The sequence below is a fragment of the Bombus bifarius genome, unplaced genomic scaffold (genome assembly GCF_011952205.1).
Source record: "Bombus bifarius isolate JDL3187 unplaced genomic scaffold, Bbif_JDL3187 scf7180000008028, whole genome shotgun sequence".
NCBI lineage: Eukaryota > Metazoa > Arthropoda > Insecta > Hymenoptera > Apidae > Bombus > Bombus bifarius.
This window is the reverse complement of record NW_022884400.1, coordinates 519,992-538,965: the sequence shown is the minus strand read 5'-3', so window position 1 is coordinate 538,965 and position 18,974 is coordinate 519,992. Positions and strand designations below refer to the sequence as shown.

The 18,974-nt window shown below is 31.3% G+C and overlaps 5 protein-coding genes across 11 annotated transcripts in view; 2 read left to right on the top strand and 3 right to left on the bottom strand.

Annotated features, from left to right (window-relative positions):
* Positions 1 to 6,363, bottom strand: part of LOC117207374 (microtubule-associated protein Jupiter) — an 86,863-nt gene extending 80,500 nt beyond the window's left edge. For 2 of the 3 annotated variants that reach the window (XM_033447538.1, XM_033447543.1), the window contains exon 1: positions 6,164 to 6,363. In XM_033447538.1, coding sequence (XP_033303429.1) covers positions 6,164 to 6,219 — 56 coding nt within the window. In that variant the 5' untranslated portion in view covers positions 6,220 to 6,363. Of the gene's footprint in view, positions 1 to 2,652; positions 2,962 to 6,163 lie in introns of those variants that run through there. The other variant, XM_033447539.1, reaches the window with a different exon arrangement.
* A 445-nt stretch (positions 6,364 to 6,808) lies between these two features.
* Positions 6,809 to 9,042, top strand: LOC117207373 (inhibitor of growth protein 1). Its single transcript, XM_033447536.1, has 3 exons — positions 6,809 to 7,308; positions 7,644 to 7,847; positions 7,944 to 9,042. The coding sequence occupies exons 1-3, from the start codon at positions 7,173 to 7,175 to the stop codon at positions 8,519 to 8,521; spliced, it is 918 nt and encodes a 305-aa protein (XP_033303427.1). The 5' UTR covers positions 6,809 to 7,172; the 3' UTR covers positions 8,522 to 9,042.
* A 958-nt stretch (positions 9,043 to 10,000) lies between these two features.
* On the bottom strand, positions 10,001 to 13,882 carry LOC117207378 (ubiquitin-conjugating enzyme E2-17 kDa). 5 transcript variants are annotated; one of them, XM_033447546.1, is made up of 5 exons: positions 13,380 to 13,882; positions 13,137 to 13,301; positions 12,206 to 12,284; positions 11,906 to 12,110; positions 10,001 to 10,482 (listed from the first exon to the last, which is right to left on the bottom strand). In XM_033447546.1, the coding sequence occupies exons 2-5, from the start codon at positions 13,180 to 13,182 to the stop codon at positions 10,327 to 10,329; spliced, it is 486 nt and encodes a 161-aa protein (XP_033303437.1). In that variant the 5' UTR covers positions 13,183 to 13,301; positions 13,380 to 13,882; the 3' UTR covers positions 10,001 to 10,326. The 5 variants fall into 5 exon arrangements, with proteins under 5 accessions (XP_033303437.1, XP_033303439.1, XP_033303436.1 ...); XM_033447548.1 differs by having other exon boundaries at positions 13,137 to 13,278; XM_033447550.1 differs by lacking the exon at positions 10,001 to 10,482 and adding an exon at positions 10,505 to 11,172 and having other exon boundaries at positions 13,137 to 13,278; positions 13,380 to 13,874.
* A 384-nt stretch (positions 13,883 to 14,266) lies between these two features.
* On the top strand, positions 14,267 to 16,560 carry LOC117207372 (programmed cell death protein 2-like). The gene is made up of 4 exons (XM_033447535.1): positions 14,267 to 14,699; positions 14,924 to 15,354; positions 15,456 to 15,914; positions 15,994 to 16,560. The coding sequence occupies exons 1-4, from the start codon at positions 14,589 to 14,591 to the stop codon at positions 16,256 to 16,258; spliced, it is 1,266 nt and encodes a 421-aa protein (XP_033303426.1). The 5' UTR covers positions 14,267 to 14,588; the 3' UTR covers positions 16,259 to 16,560.
* On the bottom strand, positions 16,479 to 18,892 carry LOC117207370 (complex I assembly factor ACAD9, mitochondrial). The gene is made up of 2 exons (XM_033447531.1): positions 18,753 to 18,892; positions 16,479 to 18,556 (listed from the first exon to the last, which is right to left on the bottom strand). The coding sequence occupies exon 2, from the start codon at positions 18,538 to 18,540 to the stop codon at positions 16,672 to 16,674; it is 1,869 nt and encodes a 622-aa protein (XP_033303422.1). The 5' UTR covers positions 18,541 to 18,556; positions 18,753 to 18,892; the 3' UTR covers positions 16,479 to 16,671.
* Positions 18,893 to 18,974: the final 82 nt, after the last annotated feature.

Sequence of the window (18,974 nt, the reverse complement as noted above, 5' to 3'; positions counted from 1 at the left end):
ACATCAAAATAATTGTATGTTTTTATATCTATGGAAGAAATTTTGAAGAGCGACAGTATGAGCAAAGTATCCTTTATCAAAATTAGTGCAATAATCCACGAAACTATTGGAACAGAATCGCGTATGAAACCATAAGTAACAATCTTTGGTATAAAGTCACCTATCGATTTCTTTTGAAACAAAATTTTACTTTCATTTCTTGGTTGCTCCGATATTTAGAAACTATAAATTCCCCCTAAATTTTACTTTCAGTCCTGACTTGCATCGATTTGTAAGAATTATGGAACTCTGCTAAAAACTGGTCAAACAAAATTACGATAAAAGAATTTTTGAAACATTCTCTGTTTCGAGAGCAGTCGCGATCATGCGAGCTGTTTACGCGATAGACACTCCTCTCTGTAGGATCAGACACGCATAAAACCAGCAGATACGTGCACAAGCTGCACACAGCGCGAGACTTATTCACGAATGTTCGATATGATATTCAGTGAAATCCGGTCACATGAATGTACGGCATGGGGTCTTGTTTAAAAACGAGTTCTACCCACACGACAAAGTGAACCGTGTCACAGTCACCTCGCCTCTAGTACCTCTTTATACAATGTACGAATAATTGTATTACAATACAATCATGGAACACGAAAAAGAAAGAGAGAAAAAACTGAACAACTTTCAAATACATATAGCGATATATGATTTAAATAGCTCATACATAGAATCTGCGTATCATCTAGCGATTATCAAGACATTTGTCAACTATTGTACAGAATAATAATGAATTTTCTGAAGTATATTATCTCTCATATAAAACAAGTTACATGCGTTCTAAATGATTAATACTGCACATAGTGTTCTCTATCTTGAAATATGATTATTTCATATCATACCATTTTAATTATAATCACCTACATTATAGTATATTTAAATATAAGTTAAAGAGTAGCTATTCTAGTATTAATATTCTCAATGGTATTGATTATTTGATACTCAGAGTGATACAAGCTTTTCTACATAAAATTTTTCATATTGTGTTCTATAAACAAAAATAAAATTAGAATGTCATGCAACAAAAAATCCATAAATAAATAAAATACTTATAAAATAAAACTCAGAGGTACGAAACGTGACGTTTACACTATATCTACATCTCTATTTCAAAGTATTCCCACCATTACTGATACAAGTCTGATATGAATGCAATATAAATGTACCCAGTATATTATTGTATTTGCTTTCCCATCGATCGCAATGATTCACACATTCATGGAAACGTAAGAACTCTGCACTGCATGCGCTATAGTCCTCCATTACTTCCTCTATTTATTTTTCTTCCTCCTCTACACCATCTTCAAGATAGTTTAAAAAAGAAATCGTCCTCTACGACTCTTGGAGCGAGAAATTTGAAATTCTGAACTTGAAACTCGCGTGACTCTGCGAGCTTATATAAGGGAGGCGGGAGGGAGGTGTACGTTTGCCCTGTAACTCGTTGCTCTCATTACACTGGCATTAACCTTTGTACTGTTTCGTGCCTAGAAACGGTGCGTCTAACGTTCTTGTTCCTCGCGAACGTCTCGCAGAAATAGAAACTAGATTGCAGGCTTCGAAATTCCTGTTCTCCTTGAGTCGCTGCCCGATTAACATCGAAATTTGTCCCGCCAGGAAATCTCGTTTGTCACGATCTTTCATGGTAATCGAAAAAAGCTTCCATGAGAACGATCTTGATTGAGAAATTACGAGTAATAAAATTGTTGAATAATTAGAAGATTTGAGAATATTTATTTTTATATGCAGTAATGAATGCGGATTAACGTATTAAAAACGTATTAAATAGAAGAAGCTATTTCTTTCGTAACAACCCTTACAAATAAGGGTGGCGGCCATATTGGATCCATTTTATTAAATGAACATTTAATAAATGTTCATTTCTTGTTTCCTAAAATTGTCTGTATAAACGATAGCACTATCTAGAACCCTAACTATATTTCCACATTGCTCATACGCGTCATTTTAATGAAAATAATTCCCAACGCGTATAAATGGATTAAACTTCGACCAATGCAATTAAACCGCCATAACAGCGTGTTAGCATGACACGAAAAGGTAAACGGTAGCCGTTTGTTCTATTCGAAACGTACGAAACATATGTCGATCGAAATCACGGAAGCAGGTATCCGTACCCCGGAACACAAAACATCGGGCAGATGTGCCGAATAATAGTTTTGTCGAACCGTTGGTCCACCACAAAGATGCACGACTGTGAAAATGAACGTAGATGAAATTCAACAAAGATGCATTCGATCGGTAAAACAGAGTGAGAGAAAGAGAAAGAGAGAGCGCGCATGCAAGAAAAGCAACAGGCGGGGACACGCAACGCGCCAGCCGTTCAATTCGCGCTCCAACTCTAACACATCAATTCATTATAATCTAAACGACTTTATCGCATTTTGCGGAACTGCAATTTCGATCGTTATACAGAAGGTCGTCGAACTTGTCGCTCGATCGAGCAGCAACCAAGGAGAAAGGCATTCTCGAGGTTATACGCTGTCAAAACGTATAAAGTAAAGGAGAGTACTACACGTTAGAGTTCGATCGATGAAAAAACACAAGAAGGAAATTCACAAAATGGAAAAGTAGATAGTTTGTGGCACGAACCTGGTTTTGAAACGCTGCGTGTCGTCTTGGCCAGCCCACATTTTGTTTTTCTATATCACGGATAAAACAAGCTTGGTTTACAGATTCCAAGTGGTATATCACACGACCACGCGGTTTCGATGTCACGACGCGACAATTCGTGCCGGTTATGCACGTTCGAACGTGTCTACGACGTGGGTCAATCAGGCTGGGTCACGGCGCACACGGCTTGGGTTCCTCTTCCGTTTCTTTCCTTGTCGCGTGCACGCACTACCAAGCACGAGGGAGAAAGATCGACAGACAGAAAAGCGGAGGGAAACTAACGCAGGCTACACGAGGAGGCGCCACCTCCAAAAAGTCGAGAAGCAGGAAAGGAAGCGTGCCGTGTTCTGCACAATCGTGAAATCCACTGACGGTAGAGAGATCGACAACACGGCGTCGCAGCCGCGAACTTGCGTAGGGAGAAATGATCCTCGTGCACGTGTGCACGAGGCCTTAAGCCGGTTTATTCGACGCCTTGCAAGACTGCGACGAACAGCCTCGAGGGGCATGTCCTTAAGCACAGTCACGGACGCAACGATCTACAGAGACAACTCCCTTCGACTATCTCCTTCGGTCTAGCCAGCGACAACGGTTATATTTATCCTTTGAATCGGGCTCCTTACGGATTTTCTTCATTGCAAGAATACCTTGCGTCGCTTGACTGTAAATGGAAACACTGAATTCGATGCCACTTATATTTTATTGGACATTCAAGGTGATTGGTTAATATTCATACGTTTTCAAAATGATTGACAATTCGATCGTTTCTAATCTGGGACCATTTTAGATACCAGGATTATTCTTTTACAATTGCATTATAAGAGAATATGGAAGAACAAAAATTGTGATACTCTACTCATAACTAAAATACGCCTAAAATTAAGACAATGGAATATAAAACAACGAAATAAAATTAACGAAAAGAAAAAATAAAAATCTCATGTAATCGTGCAATTCTGAGTATCCTTTTTTCCTATCGTGTCCCATACTGTCTGCATATTAGCGAGGGGACATAAAAATGGACGTTGCGAAGATACGAGAAAGACAGAAACAAACAGAAAAAGACAGAACAGAAGGTGGATACAATATCGTATCCGTGCAATTATGAAGCTCCGAGCCTAAATGTACACGCCTCTATGCAGCACGCTAAGAACTACACGACGCGACGCCCGGTGAGTCAGCCTGAAACAGCGTGACTCGTATTTCAAAAGTGTGCGTATTATTCGCATGCGTTCCGAGAAAATATTTGCGACAAAAGAAAGACACTATTCACGAGCGTTTCTCATACAGTAATTGTATTTGGAAAATAATAAATTCTAAAAAAGGAAAACATTCATTCATATGGGGTTATATATATGAGAAAGAAATATTAAGCTTCTGCTTACGAAAGCGTCGTTTTCCGTTACTATCATTACAGGCATCCGGCAATTTTAATCTGTTTATGTCTTATATCGTAGAAATTATTATGGGTTCATATTAAAGCCAGTCCATGTATCGTAACAGACATAAAATATCCGCTTGTTAGAGATTTTTCTATATAATTTGTCTCTCGCAAGGTTCTGAAGAAGTGCACAGTCCCCCTACCAAAATGACATCGCTTTCACCATTCCGTGGCCACATCCTTTAAACAATCTATTTTTTGACAATGCGACATTGGATCGCTTGCCACTATTAAACTAACTCTAGACCAGCGATTTTTGCGAAACCAATGTGCCGTACAAATTTTTAAAACAAGCAATACTTAAATATAATGCAAGTAATTAATCAGAGGCACAGATTTCTTTTAGCTTAAAGATTGAAAATCACTGCTCCAAGCAATAATCGATATCTCATAACTTCGAATCATCGGCTATTGACTTTCCAAACATTCACTCAAGCATCATGCAGAGGTAAACTTACTAAACTCTCGACGTAATTATAAATTATGGTAAGCCTAAATGACGACGGGTCATTCTGTCGAAAATGCGTTGCCGCCAACACACTTTCGTTCGAAAAACATTCAACCGTACATTTTATACTCTATATGCACTTTTTTAGCTCTACCGATAAACAAGCACCCCTTTATTCGACACATGCCTTGCAATATTTAGCCGTTATCCGCGGTAAACCGCTGATTTTTTTCATGAAAATGCCGGACTTGAAACATGATACTTGTTAGGGAAAACTTACTCACCGAGACCTTTCAAAATAAAAGAAGATTATATAAGATATACTGCTTTCTTAATTATAGCAATTCATAAATATACCAAGTGGAATCAAAATAATAATATTCATTGTACGAATATTTATTTAGTAAAAAAGTATCATAATCCTATATCAAAATTTAGCGTTGTCATATTTAATTTCGAAATACACCGACGATTACACATTCAAATTCACATATCAATTTCAATATGCAGTACCAATTATATTTATCGTTATTATTGATCACATCGATGCATCTGAAAAATTTCCTTGCGATATTTTCAACAAATGAATACTCGTATAAATAATCTTTTATTTAAAAAAATAATTTTATGAAATATTGGATTTTAGCTTTTTGAAATTCGCATCATGAATGATGCAGCGAGCGCAATCTATTGCCACATCTTAGTACCCACTACTCTATTCTATTTAAGCTATTACCGACTCCGTAATTATCAGATGCAACAGTTAAAACACATACATATGTATATCGCATTGTATCTATAAATAATTGGACATATCCTCGCAACAGTAATCAATTGAAGATTATGATATCATTATTTTAAGAAAGTTACATATATTCATGTAATAAAAAGATTAAACATTTTGATATTTTTCAAGTAATATTTTACATAACATTAAAAAGAAATGAGGATCACAACTATATTTTTAATAGTAATGCAATAAAAAAAAAAGCAAATGTTCAAATTAAAGTAATATTAAACGCAACGGATGTGGCTTCAGATAACACATACATATTTCATATGTAATTTTATCGCATTAGTTTCACTGATAATAGCAAGTAACTTACTAAACTCTCTTGAAATATGATTAACAATTGAACAACAAAAAGATATGTTTTTAATTTTCGTAAATTTCGATTTCATCAAAACATCACCAGTACGAAAAAAGGTTCATGGATTGTCCGGTTATGACCGGTTCAAACTGACGCACCGTGCATAACAAAAAAGTCAGTAACCAACAAGACGCCACATTCAATTATTTTTATAATTTCATCGAATAAATAAATATCCTTGTTTCTTCTAAATGTAATCTTTAAAAGTACATAGATAATAAAAAAATCTATTAAATAATAAAATTTAAACTGTTAAAAATGATCGAACATTTTGTCAATGTCTTTGGTAGTAATTACTAATGTAAAAGATGAATTTTTACTATGAAAACCGTTGCTTTTCTCTGTTGCAGTTTAAAATAAATAGACGATACATCACTGGCAGAAGGACAATACGACTCTCATCCGATATTTCTGCAGATAATAAACCATAAATATAAGCATGTCACTTACTTGCTGGATTTCTTCTTCTCGTCGCTAAACCCTTGGAAAGTTCCCGTCGATGTCATCCTCGTGATTTTGAAATATCTTTCAAACGAGTAAACGAAAATGTTCCCCGAATATCAACCGTGTCAGACAGTTTTTGCGGTACACGAGAACCCAAACACGACTCTTTCTTCTACCGAACGAAATCAAATAGGATTGTGATACGGGATTGGTAGGTCTTACTACAAATTTTGACGTCAGAATAGCTAGTCAAATGAACGTCTACATTACAAATTCTTTACCATGAGAAAATAATCTATAATTAAATACCTCCTTAACGCATACAAAAATACAATACTTTAAGAAATATTTTTTTATGATGAATACAATTAAGAATTATCCATATAATATAAAATAATACAAATAGTAACTTTAACGATGACTGAACTCGATTTATCACCAAACTTTATAACCACTACTTACGTTTAGAAATATACATAAAAAAGAATATTTCTAAATAGCATATAACAATTAAAACATTTAATTGTTTTGATTGAAAAACGTCTTGTAATCTTGAAATTTTTGAGATTCTAGTCTTGTCAATTTTTTATAGTAAATTGTTACTTGAAATGTTATATATGCATTTTACAGTACATATATTATACATAATGTTGTGTATCGAGGAATATATTTATAGGAATTTTTTGGAGTAAAATAGCTGGCATTTATGTATGATGGTTTTGTGTCGTATTTTGAAATATAAACTTGTGGAACTCACTTAGAAACCGGCAGCCATGTTTGATCCTTGTCATAAATACAGATGGAGTATCAAAAAAAGAGTCTTGTAACAGTTGCTTATGTTCTGTACAATTTGATCGATCTTGATTGGTGTAATTATAAATTAAGTGATAATAGATATCTGTATAAATGGTGCGACAAGTTCGAAAATCTAATACAGTGACAGTTAAGAGTTTGTCATTAAATAGATTGTTTTTATGTCTTTTAACTACCGAGGGAAATTTGTAAGAGAGCAAAGATGTTAAATCAAGCTGTTGTCGAAGCATTATATTCTGCAACGTATATCGAGAATTATTTAGACTGTGTGGAAAACTTGCCAAATGATTTACAGAGACATGTATCCCGGCTACGTGAGCTGGATGCCACTTGTCAAAGTAATTAGAAATAACAACTTTTAATAAATTTCTGTAGCGTACACGCGGATACGTTTTCACTACAAAGATTTCATTTTTATAACTTGAAACATTCGTAAACATTTAGATAAAGTATATTATATGAATGTACTTCAGATAATATGATAGAAATAATAGAAAACTGAATGACAAAATATTTACATTTCTGTATAAAGTAAACATTGAATTTGAATATGAATCTATTATTTTGTATTTTACCATATTACATTATTCAAGATAGTGTAAAGTAATTTAATTTTCATACATATATTTTATGTTATACTTTTATATAATAATTATATTCTGATTTAACCTAGCATATTTGCGAGAGGTAGACCAACAACAAGAAGCATTAAAGAATGATACAGATTTAGCAGTTAAAAGAAGAGCACTTTTAAGAGTTCAACAAGCATTAATTGCAGCACAAGAAATAGGAGATGAGAAATTACAAATAGTTCAACAAGTTCAAGATCTCATTGAAAATAAATCTAGGCAGCTAGACTTAGATTACCGTAATCTTGGTATGATTCTCCTTCCATTGATTTTGTTTATTTTCTGAAAGAATATATTTACCAAGCATAATTTTTTATATTCCGTGTATTTTAAATTGTATACAGATTTTGGAAAGGAGCAAGAAAGTAACGAATCAGTTCGTGAAACAAATGCTAATATAAATTCTAACTCTTCTGCTAATGCAAACAACACAGAAAGACAACCAAAAAGAGCCAGGAGAACAAGAACAGACACAATGGTTGAATCTTCCAATACTATGGACATGATTGTGATGACAGAAACACGTTCTAATTCTTTGTCAAATGCAAGTAATGGTAATCAAAAGAAGACAACTACTACTAATACAGGCAAAAAGAAGAAAAGGAAATCTAGACAAGGTAATCAGCAAAATCAGCATCGTGAAGATACTCCACCACCACTAGAAGATGATCTTGCAATTGACCCAGACGAACCAACGTATTGTCTGTGTGATCAAATATCATATGGAGAAATGATATTATGTGACAATGATTTATGCCCTATAGAATGGTTCCATTTTTCGTGTGTTTCATTAAGTACCAAGCCCAAAGGCAAATGGTTCTGTCCAAAATGTAGAGGGGACAGGCCAAATGTTATGAAACCCAAAGCACAATTTTTAAAAGAATTAGAAAGGTATAATAAAGAAAAAGAAGAGAAATCGTAGCAGGAGAAGGTTAGTGAACAATATAAATACATTGGAAGACTTAATTCAAATTAAAGACAGCTTTTAAGATATACCTTGTAATATTAAGTGCTTTTTAAAATCTTATTAAACAGAGCGACTTGTGGCAACCAATGAAATGGATCTATCAATAATTTACTTACTTACAGCAGCAGATAAATTATATTTGTACAATATCTGCTATTGTAAATACTGTAACAACAGTAAATAATTAGAGTAAAATAGAAATTTTGAGTGCTGTAAAGTATGTTTTAAAATTGCTTCATACTTGTTCAAAGTAGAAAGCTTAGTGAGCTTCTACACACATTAAGCAATATATGTTAGTATATAAATACCATACAGATGTAAATATCTACGTAAATACAGAATGGTAAATATCTAAAATATATATTTCACGTTCAAATTACAATAGCAGTATTAAAAGACAGAAAGTAACTTTTGTAATATAAATTAATTGTGTCATAAATAAAATAACTTAAGATCAATATCTTTTTTAATCGATTCATATTATGATACATAAAATTTTATTGTTAACTACCATTAATTCACTATGTATTAAGCTACACTTATAAAATTTTGTTGTATTATTTGCAAAGTGTATATTTATACATATAAGTAACATAAATTCTTATGGTTACTATGATTTATAAAATTTACATGTATAAATGAAGATTATAGAATCTCTAGACAAGAATTATATGTACAATATCGTTTTATATGTCATTCTCTTTACTGACGATAATTTACTTTGTACATATGAATTCTCCCTGATGTACATATGATGTTTTTAAAGCATGAATTCTCTTTGATACATAATATATAACATATTTAATAAGCTATAATTTTTCATAGCTGAGTAGAAGCTCGAATATATAGCAAAGCAAGTTGTTTTGCAGAAACAGTTTACATGCTTTATATAACTATAGAAAAAATTTTTTTATTGGACGTGTTTATAAAAAAACAATTTTAATGTTTTTATTAAATTTAATAATTTTTAATTATGTTTGATCTTTTTTACCTCTCCCCTTCTGCTATTGGTGGTAGGAGACTAATACATATTGTTATGAATAATGTTTCAACTTTATTAGGAAATTACAAGTAATTATTAATAGTTATCGTTTAGATTGATTACCGGTTTTAACGCTATACTATATTATTTATACATTCGTAATAATAATTAAAACAAAAGTTATTTTTCATCTTTCTTAGGATATATTAGTAATTTAATTTATTTGTTCTGAAATTATTTTACGATGATCTTATATTTATGTATAACTGTTAGTTACAATGTAAATTAATCTTACAAAACTGGTAATTATATATAATATATATACATATATATATATATATATATATTATATATATATATATATATATATATATATTATACATATATAAACTTATATATTTTTATTTCTATAATTTTGTTGTGTGGGCTTCTAGACCCTAATTATGATGAGCAAAATGGGATACACATTTTATTTAAGTTTATAGATAAACATCACATAATGCACAGTACTTTTCCATATCACTCCAGTGCTCTACATTTTTTAAATGTTTGAAACACAATCAATACTAAATAAATCTTCCTTTATTCCTATCTTATAAAACTAGATGACACTTTTAACTTGGATACATAAAAGAATTCTGTAGAACAGTGGAGGATTTAATGTCTTGTTTTGATAGCACAAAAAAAAAAAAAATATCAGGTCATGAATTTCTAAAAAATTAAAATTAGGTGCATCAAATAAACTTCATGAAAAACACTGAATGAACCATACTTAATGTCAGCGGACATCTTCTGTGTGACTTTCTTGAAAATTCAACCAAGATTGTTCAACAACAGTAGCTACTCTCTTCTCATATTCCCGCTTATTTTCTTGATATAATTGTGCAGCTAATGAATTTGCTGGAGAATTTGGATTTGGTTCATCCAAAAGGGACTGTAACAAATATTTTATAGACTTTGTTATTATATAACATAAGTTTATTCTAAACATAAACAGCACAAAAATTTAAAGAAAACCATAAAACTATAAAGTAAAGTTATGTATTTATTATGTATAGTGTATGTGTATATATATAAATATATACACACTTACATGTGTGTATATATGTATAAGTGAATTTATGTACTATATGAAGTACTGCAATTTAATTGAGATATAGTTCTATCCTTGTGAAAGACTTTGCTTAGTACTACAGAGACAAAAACCGCCAAATTGTCTTCTACTCTTTTTAATATCACTAATTTCAATCAAATATTGAAATAATCGATTTGTTATCAAATATCGAAATAAATAAATATACAATTTTATAATAATTTATTATTCAACATTGTAAAAATTCGGTCTAATGTTGCACATTGTAATAGTTCAATAGAGCTTTAGGAAGAAACATGCTAATTTATAGCGTTAGCTTCTTGATAAGGCTGCACATTCTCCACAGTATTTGATAGCTGTAGATGGTTGGGTGATGCTGCAACAGCATTGTGATAATGCCTGCGACTAATCCGTAAAACTCTGCTCCACACAAGCCTTCACTCGCTTCTCGTATTCACGTCGATTCTCTTTGTACAGTTGTGCTGCCATTGAGTTGGCAGGCGAATTCGGGTTCGGGTCACTTAACAGCGACTGCAACCACATAAGTCATACTCATTACACGAAAGTTTCTTTTTAATGATGCATGGCTATAATTATAAGTAGATGATACTCTTACTTAGTATTGGTGATTAGAAGTACACTTGTGGTATGTTAAACAAATTATAAGCATAAATTTTACACTAACGTTAAATGCAAATAACTTTCAACTTGAATGAATCAGACTTTGCTGAATTGCAACCGCTGTTAAGACAAAAACTTACGAATCTTTCGAGTTTTTATACGAAAATTGATAGAAAAAAATACGGATCTAAATACATGAAATTTTAGCAGGCATTGATAGATTTTCTATAAAATAAAAGAAAAAGGGTAAAACAATCTATTTTAATGATAAATATAATACAGTAAGCATCTGATTGTTTGAAGTATCTGAAACATTTAGTAACTGTCATGCAAAACATATTTGCAGTTTTTGTATCGAAACTTAATTTTATATTATGGAATTAAAAATAAAATATATTTTAAAAAAAGATTAAATTAACATTTCTCGGTTACTTATCAAAACAGATACCTATTTTTCAACTGCCTTATGCATACTGTTATGTTATTGCATCATATGAAATTTAACATGCAATATGTGTTTTTATAGTAACATTTCAATTGATGAGAACAAATAGAATACATATAAAATTAATAATGGTAGCTACATGTATTTGAGGCATTTTTAGTCTCAAACTTGTTTTGTGCCATTAAATGCTTTCAATACCTGTATAGATGTTAGAATAGCAGATACATCATAAGTAGGGCTCCAACGATTCTGTAATATGTCCAAACATATGCCTCCATCAGCATACACATTAGGGTGGAACATCTTACTGATGAATCTCACTGTCGGTGGCTTGTTTGGATATTCTTCTGTAAATTCTATTGTAAGTTTGAAAGTACCATCTTCAAATGGAGTATCATGAGGTCTGAAAATATAATAAAGTATAAAGATATATGTTATTGTAAGTTACCATAAATTTGAATTATTCTGAAAAATGCTTATATATATGAATATTCTTACCCAAAGATAACTGCATTCCATATCATAATATTATTGTCCGTAGGTGCTCCCGATACTCCAGTGGGTGGGTCTTCTTGTAGTCTATTCATAAAGATATTAAGTTATATATAATATATAAGACTACATGTATAGATACAAAAATAATTGTTTTGTATGCTAAAGAATAAAAATTGTAGAACATTAGAGTAAAAGTTATTTTTATTAGAACCTTTAATAGTTTTATTCAAGAAATTATTTAATATAAAGAATACAAATTTAGATTTTTTAAAGGTCTCAATGTCATGCCAATGCCTTTTATATAAAACAATCTTTAATAACATACTATATATATACAATGAAAAATTTCAAGCATTTACATATATATCTGTTCCTTGTTGCATTGAGAAGTAAATAAAAGAAAGAACTGCTCATGACAAAAATAAATAACAAGAATCACATAAAAACTGTTTAAATGCAATTACAAAATGTCATTTATTCTTTAGGATATTATTTTATTTACCGAATAATCAATTCATAAACAATAAAAATTCCAAAAAGAAATTATCACGAATTAAATGAATATTTATAAGAATCAATAGGGAATGTGGCAATATGAACAAAACCATAGACCATGAGTCGTGCGTAATTTTCTAAACATTCGAATATGAAATAAACACGATTTTCTAAGTTATCATCGATCTTGGAGAAATCAGGGCGAAGAGTGAAAATGAAACGTAATAAATGATTATAAACTCCTAATAATAACTTGTTAAGGCGGGCCACAATGACGTTCGAACGTCGTGTAACCTGAGGAGTCTTGAAAAAATCTACAATGATCCAAAGCATATAGAAAGGTTACGGGGGAAACAAAATACAAATATAAATATGATTTACAATGGCGCTGCATGACACAGAAAACGATGACATAGTAATCCTGAGAATTATCTGAGATACCTCTTAAAGTCTCTCATTAGTCTCCTTCTTGCAGGGGTAGACATCCCTCACGAGTGGGCTCGTCGCTCCCAAATCGTTGATACGGATAAATATTCCAGAACGTTACAATGCCGTCAATAGCTCACGTTAACGCTGCTTCTCTGATAAAAGAAACAACCAAGTCCTACACGACGGTTTACTTCGTGTAACTTCGTCACATATACGAGAAAACGCCAGTTGTTTCTGCTGCGTACGTCTTTACCTTTTGTCAGTCCGAAGGCCACCCTACCCGTATAATACCGTTATAGGTTGTTCAAAATCAGTTTTACTTAACAGGTTTCCGATTGGCACTTGATCGTCTATCGATATTTTAACACCTTGAATTTCCACCTGTCGTTCGTGGGAATGGCCACCAACATAAAACCTACGTAGTAATCACCCTGAGAAAATATCGTTCACCGGACTGCCAAACCACGGACAGCTGGATAGATATACGGAGGGAATGAGGCATGAACTGTTTTGCGCATGACGTCACAAACTAAAATCGGACATCCCAACCAACAGTTCTTATTTGCTGTATTCGTTGTTCAATTTTAATTTATTTCTCCCTATGTTAAAACTTTAACTACGCTTTTTCAAGGAAACGATCGATTTCGAGAAACAAGATACACGATGTATATGTTTATTATTAGTTTTTCAAGTATAGACGTGCAACGTCTAAAAACGTCACGCACAACACAGATTACGACCAATCCTGGTGTTTCAGTAGTTTAAGCACGCTTTCCATTGTAACAATTGTTCCCTTTTTTTTCTTTTGCTAAAAACTTATTCCACATTTTCATGAATAATGGTAATCCACGAATTTCATTACGTCCAAGTGCAGTCTCATTCAATGTAAACATTGCATTTTTATTGTACATGTTCAACTTATTTTGTTAAGGAATAATATATTCGTATTGTTTCCATTTTTTCCAAATGTACTCTATCGCACAACAGATTTTAATGTATATTTGACCTGATATTAAAGCTACATTTCTAGGGATTTTATTGTTTCAAGATAAAAGAATTGTTATTGGCTACAATGGTTATCGAGCCCGGAGTGTAATTTACAAATTACAAATAGAAATTACACGCTCGATGCTCTTTAGATATATTGTTTCAATTATGCTAGTAGTTGGTTAGCTTGTTCTCTTTAATTAAAACAATTCGTGATACTGTTATTATGTTAGGCTTGTTAAAATGTAAAACTATGTAACTAAAATATGACTTTTTTTATGTAATATTTACTTGTACATAAAGTATTCAAAAATCGATAAGAGAGCCGTAGGATACTGTTAAGAGCGCACGCGTGAACCGATACTGATACATGTCAGCTGTCCAGTGTTGAATACAACCGCAAATTGAGAATTAAAATATTCTCTATTCTATTACGAAGTCTTCCAATGAAGAAATATAATTTTAATCAAACTTAATGGCTTGTGATAACCGGACAAAAGTGTACTTGGGATACGAAGACGAATATGTCACTGATAAACATCGTCCAAATATTAATTTTATGACAAATAAGATCGGTGGATTTCCAGTAAGTGATTTTCTTTTTTAAATCAGATTTAACTTCTTCAAATCTCTCCGAACTCTCTTCATTTTTTCTTTTCTTTTTATAATTGAATAATGTTGTGTATTTATTGTGCAGTTTAAATCGATAAATAATATAATATTAATTACTTTTGAATTAATCCTTAAGCTATACATTGTATTTAATATTATTATTATAAATTAAATTAAACATGTTGTTTTTATTTATAGAACTGCTATGAAAAAAATATACTGTCATTACCACAATGTAGACTGTGCAGACTGTATCAGCTCCTGGCTCTTCAGTTATATGTTCCATTAGATAACTCTAAATATCATCGAACGCTTTATATTTTCACATGCATAAATCCAAATTGTTGGAATCAAAATGAGAGTTGGACTTGTTTGAGAGTTCAAGTATCAGAGGATGAATGGAAACCAAATGTTTTAGATAGTAGTAGCATAGTAATACCATCTACAACATCATGGTTATCAGATGCAGATGATTGGGGTGATAACTTAAATGACAATTCTGAACAAAATGGAAATAATCTATTGCCAAATAATCTAACAGATTTTCATTTTTCCTTGCAAAAAGAAATAGATGAAAATATAAGAGAAGAACTTTCTGCATTACATGTTGATGATCCTAATGCAAATAGGTATGTATGAAATGTATGTATTAAAAAAAACAAAAATTGCTAGAGAACTTTGATGTTTATAAAAATTTATCTATTCATTGTACAAATGTAATTCATTTTAGTCCAGCAAGTATAGAATCTCCAGTTGGAGTAGGTGCTGTAGGTAGATTAGATTCTCCTCAAGCATCTGCTGAAATTGATGGAGAAGAAAGCGAAGTTGTTTGTATCGATACTCCAATTCAGCCTCAATGTGATCTAATTAGTTTATTACAAGAAGTAACTCCATTTCCTATTCAAGTAGAATCAAACACAGATACAAAATTATCGTTTGTTGAAATATTTCTTTCCGTCGAAGAAGAAGAAGATTGCAGTCCAGATGTGCCACAACATGTACGTGATTTACTATTAGAATACCAATACAGAAATCCAGATTTATCGTCAAAAGCTGGAGCAGACATAGATGAAGGTAAAACTATAGAAACAGACACAGAAAAATATGAAAAAGGCACTCCAATGCATGGAGATGAAATGTTTCATAATTTCATATCTCAAATACAAAAGAATCCTGGTCAACTTTTACGGTAAAAACATAAATAATATTTTAAATGTTAATTACGTATTATATTGAGATTAAATCTTTTGTGGTCTTCTGTATTTTAGATATTCCCGAGATAACTCTGCACCATTATTATTATATCCTATCAGTGGATGCGTTGGGAAATGCCGACATTGCGGAGGTGAAATGACATTTGAAGTTCAAATTTTGCCTACATTGATTTCCAAATTAACACTTCAACCACGAGTTGAAAAAAATTTTCAAATTGAATTTGGAACTGTTTTAATATATACTTGTGTAAGAAGTTGTTGGTCTCCGAAGGATTTATACAGGGAAGAACATGTTATTGTTCAAGCAGAAAAATTATAGTGATACTATAATTAAAATAAATTTAATAGAATTTTGAACTTCCAATTTTAGAACTATAGTTGTATTTTTTCGTAGAAAAATACCGTCCACCTTTTTGCGTATACATTAGAATTCGTAGTAATGACGTATAAAAATAAAATTCTAATTCCTATAATATAAGATTGATTGAAAATACCTCTCTAAAATGTTGTGTTAGGGTAGTCATGAAAAAGAGACATTATTTTGCTTTTAAATTTAATGTAATGTAAGGAGAATTATTATACACTGCTACTTAGATATAAATACATAATCGTTAATCAAAATATGTTTTCTTATTTATCTACTATTTAAAATTTGAGAAATTATTTTTCACAATATACATCGAAAATAAATTTGATTACTACAAAATTGCAATAGCTATATCAATTAAATGCTTAGAATGTCTTAGTTAAAGGATGTGCTAATGAATATTTACGTTGCTCATACACAAGATCCATTGCATCTGAATACAATTTATCACCATTAAATAATGAAGTGTTGTTTATTTGTGATTGAATTTCACATATTTTTATATGTGATACAAATGCCATTTTAATTGCCAAATCTTTCTCAAGATCTGAATTTCTAGCACCAATGCAATATGATCTTGATGCACGTGTCAGATTAGCATATGTTGCATATATTTCAGTTAACATAGTAGTTATTCTCTGCAGATCTGTATATCGTTCTATAATGTTTGTCCCCTCCTCTTCAAATAATATTAAAATAGCATCTTTAAGTCTGTTTATAGCATCTTCCATATATGCAACCGCATATTTGAATGTTGGGTGAAAGTATTCCCCAGCATTTAATTTTATCATGTATCTATCAAACATCTTATCAAACATATTATAAAAAGGAAATTGAAAACTATTTCTTTTCTTATATATATGCCCAGACACTGTTTGTCCTAAAAATTGTATGACAGATGCTGATGCAAATGTATTGGCATCCAAGTTGTTTATATCCATTGTTGTTAAAGCCATAGCATCATGAAATGCTTCTATATATGATTGATTCTTCATATAACTTCGTGCACCCACTAATTGTAATCCTGATTGAATACATTTCAAACAATTATTTGCACAATATGTTTCAATAATAGCTTCCTCCACATCAGCATTCATATTCTTATAGTCATCTATCATTCCAGTTGTAAGATATGCCATACTTTCCATAGTATATAAGCAAAATGATATTTCACCTAAAATTCTTTTTACTACATCAAATTTATACAAATCTCTATCAAAGTGTTTCTTGTGTATAATATCTGGTATTAATTGATTTAAAAAGTTTCGTAAAATACTAATTGCTTGGCCAGATATATTTTGTCGTCCAGGTTTCATATATTCCATTAATACATCTAATGCATCACCAGGTGTACCTATAATATTTTTATTAGGTACTATTGTATCTTCAAAGCTAATTGTACAAGTAGGTGTTTCGTGTCTACCAATTGTATCATATACATTTGTACAAGAAACATTTCCAAAATCTTTTTCAACTAAGAATAAAGAGAATGAAGTTGGTTTGCTTTTCCCTGTATTACGTGCTATATGTTTTGCAAAAACTAAAAATAGATTTGAATTTATTCCATTCACAACAAATGATTTTTTACCATTTAATAACCATGAATCATCTGTATGTTGCATTGCATAAGTTTCAATATTACCAATATTTGAACCATAGTCACCTTCATGTACACATACTGTAGGAATTATGTCACCACTCATAATTTTTGGATAATATTCAAGCTTTTGACTATTTGATCCATATTTATCAATTATTTCAATTGGTAGAATATGATTCTTTATCATATATGTACCCAACCAAGGAAAATTACTGAGTAGCTCTACTAGTTTCAATGATTCTGTTTTTGATAAACTTAAACCAAAATATTTTTCTCCAATATGTGTCCGAAACACACCAAGTTCTCTAAGGTGGTCCAACATCTCGTTTTTACCCACATTTTTATTAGTACAATGTGATATATAACTTTCAATTGGTTTTATCCAGGTAAAGTAATCTTCATATCTAGGAGATATTTGTTCAGGATACATGAAAACATCACTATCAATTTCTCCTGTAATTAAAGCCCTTAGAAATGATATTCTTTCAGGTTTCTGTTCTGGAAGTGGCTGAAGTTTGGTTTCTTGATAATTTGGAGGAAGTTCAACTGCTTCCTTTAAATATCTCTTTAATATATAATTGCTCTTTAAACTTAGAATTTTACTATTTTGTAATAACTTTTGTGAAAGCATCATTAACTGTGTTTGGATACTAAATATACAAAAGAAAATTGAAGTTAAATATCTCAATGTGTATTAATGACTTATTTAAAGAATAGTTTTATTTTTTAGACAATAACCAGAAGTATTCACATTACTTTGTATACTCTTATGTATTTTAGAGTTATTACCGCTTAGACTGATCTTGGTATTAACTGCAAGTGCAAAACTGTATTATTACTACTTACAGAGACGAAATTTCTGCTACTTGTTAATAACTTTAGAACTAGTTTATTTTATGCTAAACACTTCTATAGTTAATGCATTACACATTTTAATGCACTAATTGATAGTAAGAAACATAATATTTATAAATTATAACATAATTTGGAAACGAATAGGATATTATAGAAACAAGAATTATTAAAAGTTTCATTCGATATGGGGATTTTTTAATTTTAGCTTAGCAG